This window comes from Notothenia coriiceps, unplaced genomic scaffold (assembly GCF_000735185.1).
Source record: "Notothenia coriiceps isolate Sejong01 unplaced genomic scaffold, NC01 NC01_scaffold00013669, whole genome shotgun sequence".
Taxonomy (NCBI): domain Eukaryota; kingdom Metazoa; phylum Chordata; class Actinopteri; order Perciformes; family Nototheniidae; genus Notothenia; species Notothenia coriiceps.
The window spans coordinates 2-5,487 of NW_011346370.1; the positions used below are offsets into that span (position 1 = coordinate 2).

Genomic DNA, 5,486 nt, shown 5'->3' on the forward strand with positions numbered 1-5,486 from the left:
CTAGCAGATGATCAAGGGAACCAGAGTAAGGTAATTGTAAGCTAGTGTAAAGAAAATGAATGAGTCACAGGACACCCTGAGCAAACCAGCATTCTTAAATAGCAAAATACAGTTTTTGCTGTCTTATTGATTTTTTTTACAAATAACCATTTATATTTCTAATATTGCATTGTCGGCCATTGCTGTTGCATACTTGGCATGCTGTTTATGGCATGAGGTTTTGAACTGTGCGTATTTAACCCTTTCATCTTCACTGTCTCAGGAGCATGCTATGAAACACACTCAGACAGAGCAGATACTGACCTGCAGGAGGTGGGGCTGGTCTGCCAGGGGAATAGCCTCAGCCAAGGGAACATCAAAGGGGTTGGGTGGGATGCAGCCCAGGAAGGTCATGGAGTCGGAGCGACGAAAGAAGGGATGGTTCTGACCCGTTTCAGCTGGGACCGGGTCATCATCCTTATCCTGCAGAGTTGAACCTGAGGTGAAGCAGAGAAAAATGTATCAGCAAACATTATAAGAAGTCACTTGACATGATGACTAATGTATTATTAAATCATTGTTATCTGGCTTACTTTGATTGGTGTCCTCATCGTTTTCGTGCTCAGAATCCTCATTGTCCAAACCAAGTTCCAAAATCTCTCGATTCCTTCAAATCAAAGATAAAGTTGATTACAAATACGGTCAAAGTAAATGAAGGGAAATCAAGGAAGTGAATTTTAAACGTATAACCACAAAGTCAAGAATTGAAAATTGCAAAATGTTCTTCGTTTACCTCTTCCTGTCCATCTGTGGGGTGTCCAAAGTGGTCTGCTGGTTCATGGCCTTAATCCAGTAGATAAGCGCCTGGAAGACGTAGGCCACATGTTTCAGTGAGCATACGTCCAGCACAGGAAGCACGTCAGAGTGCTCGTCGTTGTGGGAGCGCATCAGTGATAAGGCGTAGTTCAGGAAGTCGCCCCGCGCCGACATCATGCCCTGACGAGCCGTCAGCAGGGTCGCTGCTCTCCTGAAAAACACAAAGCAAACGTATTGAGTTATAAAAGTTAATAAAAAAGTGTGGATCAAACTTTTTTGTGCAAGCACAGTTGGATTTCACTTAGAAAGAGGCTTTTAAAAAGTTTTACTCCAAAAGGCATTTTTCGCAGTGATCATTATCCGATCAGACAAATACATGTGATAAAGAGCTTCTTTTTACCTGCGTCCTTCCAGGGTGCGGAGGCTGGCCTCCTCCCGGGCTGTCATTCGCTCCCTGCGAGCTGAGTGCTGAGAAGCGTGGAGCGGGTGGCTGGGGTGACCCGGGTCTCCAGCAGACGACAGAGCGGAGCCGTATCGCAGCTGGGCCTCAGTGGAATCCATGATGGACACCATCCAGTTCCAGGTGGGAATCAGCTTTTCTTCAACATAGTTCTGCTCCAACAAACAATACATATTTGACTTTAATTCAACTGATAGGACAAAAAAGAAATGTTCAGACATTCACGGCCAATTATGACAGATACTTCAATGTTGTAATTCATCATTTGGTTCAGAAAAGTGAAGTAGTGTTTTTTCAAAGTGTACGCCCAGATCCCAACACTAAGCCTTGATAAATGTGGCCAAGCATAACTTTATACCACATTAAAACATTTCAAATGTATCTCATTAGGTAAGAAAAACACTTATAAAGGATGGATGACCGCTGATGGTTGCATGATGCAATAATCTGATTATGCAAGACACAGATGTAATTGAAGAGTCAAGATGTTTTAAGGATTAAAGGATGGTAATGAAAAATGTACTAGTACCATTGTATCATGATTAAAAAAATAATCTAAAATGTCTATGAAAATGTTAACAGAAAAATAATAGATTTATTTATAATTTGAAGGTGCTGGGGTAGTTGATTATTGTGGTCAGAGTGTGTTACCTGCAGGTTGACTGCGTCCTGGTAGGTGAGCTTCACAGCAGCAGGGTACTGCGAGTACACTAGATGGTTGTACTTGGGAATGAGACTCATGAGGTCTGAGATCTGCCTGATGACGATGCTGTAGGCCCGGGCTAGGCTGCTGGCAGACGTCAGGTAGCTGCTGGAGTTGCTGGCCTCCAGAGCAGCGGCCGCAGCAGCAGCACTGGAGCTGATCGCACTGGAGCGACGTAGGTTTGTGGGGTCAATGTATATGAGGCCTGTGGAGCTCGCTGTGAAAAAAGGCAAAAGATCATCAGTCACGTGGAACCACGGAAAAAGACATTGTACAGTAGTTCCCCTGAGCAATGCACTGCACCAACACACTGCTCCCTGAATGCAGCAATACCCACTGCTCCTTATGCTAGATTGGGTCAAATGCAAAAGAATCAGAGGCAGCAGTATCTCAGTCTGTAGGGAGCTGGCTGGGGAACCAATGGTCACTGGTTCAAGTCCCTGTACAGACCACAAAGTAGCTCGAGAGGTGCCAGTTCACATCTTGTGCCCTGCCGAGGTGTCTTTGAGCCGAGCCCGAAACCTCCCTAAAGCAAGTCATGAGCATGTGTTTTTAGCTCAGGCCTAAAGGGTAGTCCTACTTGAATGTGTGAAATGTAAACGTCATTGTATACCAACAACAGTAACAACTGAAATTCTCCTAGTGGGATTAATAAAGTATGTATTCTTCTTCTAAACAGACAAAGCAGTACTGACCAGCTGGTGTTGAGGAGCTGGAGGGGGCGCTGCCGGTGGCCCTCTGGCTGGGGGTGTTTCTGACAGCCCACTGCATGGAGCGGGGAGCCTGGGCAGCACTGTTAGCGTGGGAAGTGCTAGTTGTCCTTTCCAGCGGCTCGTCCAATAAGAACGTCTCCTGGTCCACGTCGTCGCTCTGACTGCTGCTGCTGTCAGAGTCACTGGAGTCGTTGGACTGGGAGTCGTCCTCTGAAAAGAACGCAGGGACACTGCTGGCACCTTCAGAGGGAGAGAAGAGGAGGAGGGTGGGATGCAGAAAAAAAGATTAACACGAGTTGAATTGCTTGTGTTTATCTCCACTCCCTTTCTTTGTCTTTCACATGACATTTTTCCAGGTAGGAGTGCGGGTTAGTGAGTCACACCACTACAAGGCCAAACAACACTAATATACCGGTGAAAACACGGAGGCTTCAAGTCAAAACAACAGCTGTTGATCAACTTGTGCTGAATATTTTCTTTTAAAAAAGATGATAGGAAATGTAATGAGGGACAAAGGATTGCATTGTCTCACTTGTACAGAATGTAAATGAAACACCGTCCTTGGTAAGAAAAATAAATGTGGAAAAAGCTACAAGTTGATTTGTGTGTTATTACTTGTGATGAGTGACAGTGTTAGTTCCAAATGACAGACACAGTAACAGTGAAATGTGAGAAAGGGGACGAACTGAAGGAAGGAACTCTCAGCAGGAAACGGTGTATGCACTTTGCAAATTCACTCTTTGCCCTGACAGCTGTATATGCATTGAAGTAAAGAGGAGCTCATACCAAAAATAGGAAATGCCAAGGACACCCTACTGCCTGCAAATGAAATACATCGGGTATTCAGCCAGGAACCATTTCTCGACTGCTGTATCATTAGCTTTCCAAACATAAAACCCCCACAATCCAAAATGCTGACTGTTAAGCATGAATGATTTTTGTGAGGACCGCATTAGTCTGCAATTCCAAGGGAGAAAATATGCCACAGTGCAGCAAGACAGAAATGGAATTTCTATTGAGTAAGCATTTGGAAAGATTTCAGTTCGAGGAAGTAAGGAAGAGGACCGCATTTTCAACAAAAAGGAGAAGTTCTTAGATATTGAGGAAAATGTTATAAAAGAAAATCTCAAATTAAATCTAAAAGGGAAAGATGGAAAAACAGCAGATGACCAACCTGCTTCAGAGCCGGCAGTGGCTGCTGTGACAACGCTCCTGCGGCCGCTAGCGTTATCCTGGTTGCTGTGGTTACTTTCACTGTCACTCTCCGTTTCTGCTGCAGCCAGCAGATCCAGCTCCATGTCACTTCCTAAAAGCAGAAGCAAAGAGAAATACGCATGCTCGTTGGGTGGGGTTTCACATCAGAGTGTAAAACGAAAATAACTGAACAACTGTTGTTTGGATAATTCCTCTGCGTTTCCATAAAAAGTAGGGTGTGTCTCACCATCCTCGTCGTGCTCATCATGCTGCCCTTCTGCCTCAGCGTTTTCCTCTCCCTGCTCCTCTTGGTCATCATGATGGTCTTCCTCACCAGCTACTCCCTCTACAACTTCAACCTAAAGACAACAAAATAGATCATTAGAGAGGAAACTGAAAGATTTAGTGTCTTATTTTTAGCTAAAAGTATACACTATAAAATATAAATATGAATATATTCTATCCATTGTTGAAGTGGAAATAACAGTTTGGCCTGTAGGTGGCATCAGGCCCTTTATAAAACTAGTAAACAATGGATTCAATTGCACACAAAGTCCATTATGGCCTTAATGATTTTATAATGAGGCTCCCCACCTCTTCCACATCTGCTGACACAATGTCGTCCTGCTCCTCGTCTCGTCCTCGGACAGGCTGAGACTGGCTGCTGCGCCGAGGCTGGGGGTTCCTGATGATATAAGAGGCAGCTGTCTGACTGGAGCTGGAAAAAATGACGCATGACACCAGAAGTCATTAAAGCTGTAGTGAGAAAGAAAAATCCACCATTTTCTGTTCCATTTGGCTTCTTCTCTCCTAATACAAATCTTGTGAATTACACAATAAGTCATATATTCCCTTGGTAAAATAACGTTTGGCTCTTATCCAATATACTGATCAAATATAAGAACTAGGGAATTAAAAACAATGATTAATTGTGTTTAATCAAATAAAAAAATATGCAGTGTTTCCCCTATATGCTGCTGAAATATGCGCGCCGCTGCTAGGGGGCGCAAGCCCCCAAGCAGAAAAAAAAAAAAAAAAATTTTTTTTTTTTATTAAAAGAATTATAAGGGCTGCCTAGCGCTCGCGGCAACTTCGAGCCACCGATACGCGGGAAAGCTGTCATTTTCAGAGCTGAAGGAAAACTGCCTGACAAGACAGACAACAGCAAGTTGAAGCAGACATAACTTTATTTGGACACAATCACCTCAAGAAGAAGGTCATAACGCCATAAATGTAAGTTATTATAATTTAAAATGTTGTTACATTTAGATTAAGTAAATTAATACTTTGATAAAAGCCTACAGTTAAGAATGAATTACATCTAGCTAACTTAGCTAGTTTGTAAGGGATAATGTGCAGCGACGCGGTCATTATGGGGAAAAGAACACCCGACAGGCTGATCAGGAGCCCGACGCGAAGCGGAGGGATCTAGATCTGCATGAAGGGTGGCAGAACCCAAGATATTCAAGTCACTGGGGCAGTGGAACGAAGTGGAGACATTTGGCACATTCATTACTAGGTGCCATGCTCTTTTGACACCTGATATCAAACAAAAAAATTGCCTGATGAAAGTGATGTAAATGAACAACAAAAATAAAATAAGTTACATATGTGTTATTGG

The 5,486-nt window shown here is 43.4% G+C and overlaps 1 protein-coding gene across 1 annotated transcript; it reads right to left on the bottom strand.

Annotated features, from left to right (window-relative positions):
- Window positions 1-303: 303 nt before the first annotated feature.
- LOC104948089 (E3 ubiquitin-protein ligase UBR5-like) lies at window positions 304-4,583 on the bottom strand (the record flags this gene model as incomplete). Its single annotated transcript, XM_010774247.1, has 9 exons — window positions 304-476; window positions 573-646; window positions 773-1,006; window positions 1,196-1,407; window positions 1,907-2,175; window positions 2,654-2,911; window positions 3,846-3,977; window positions 4,113-4,224; window positions 4,460-4,583. Coding segments are annotated over 9 exons (1,588 nt in total), but the record flags the coding sequence as incomplete, so codon positions are not given.
- Between the last annotated feature and the right edge of the window lie 903 nt (window positions 4,584-5,486).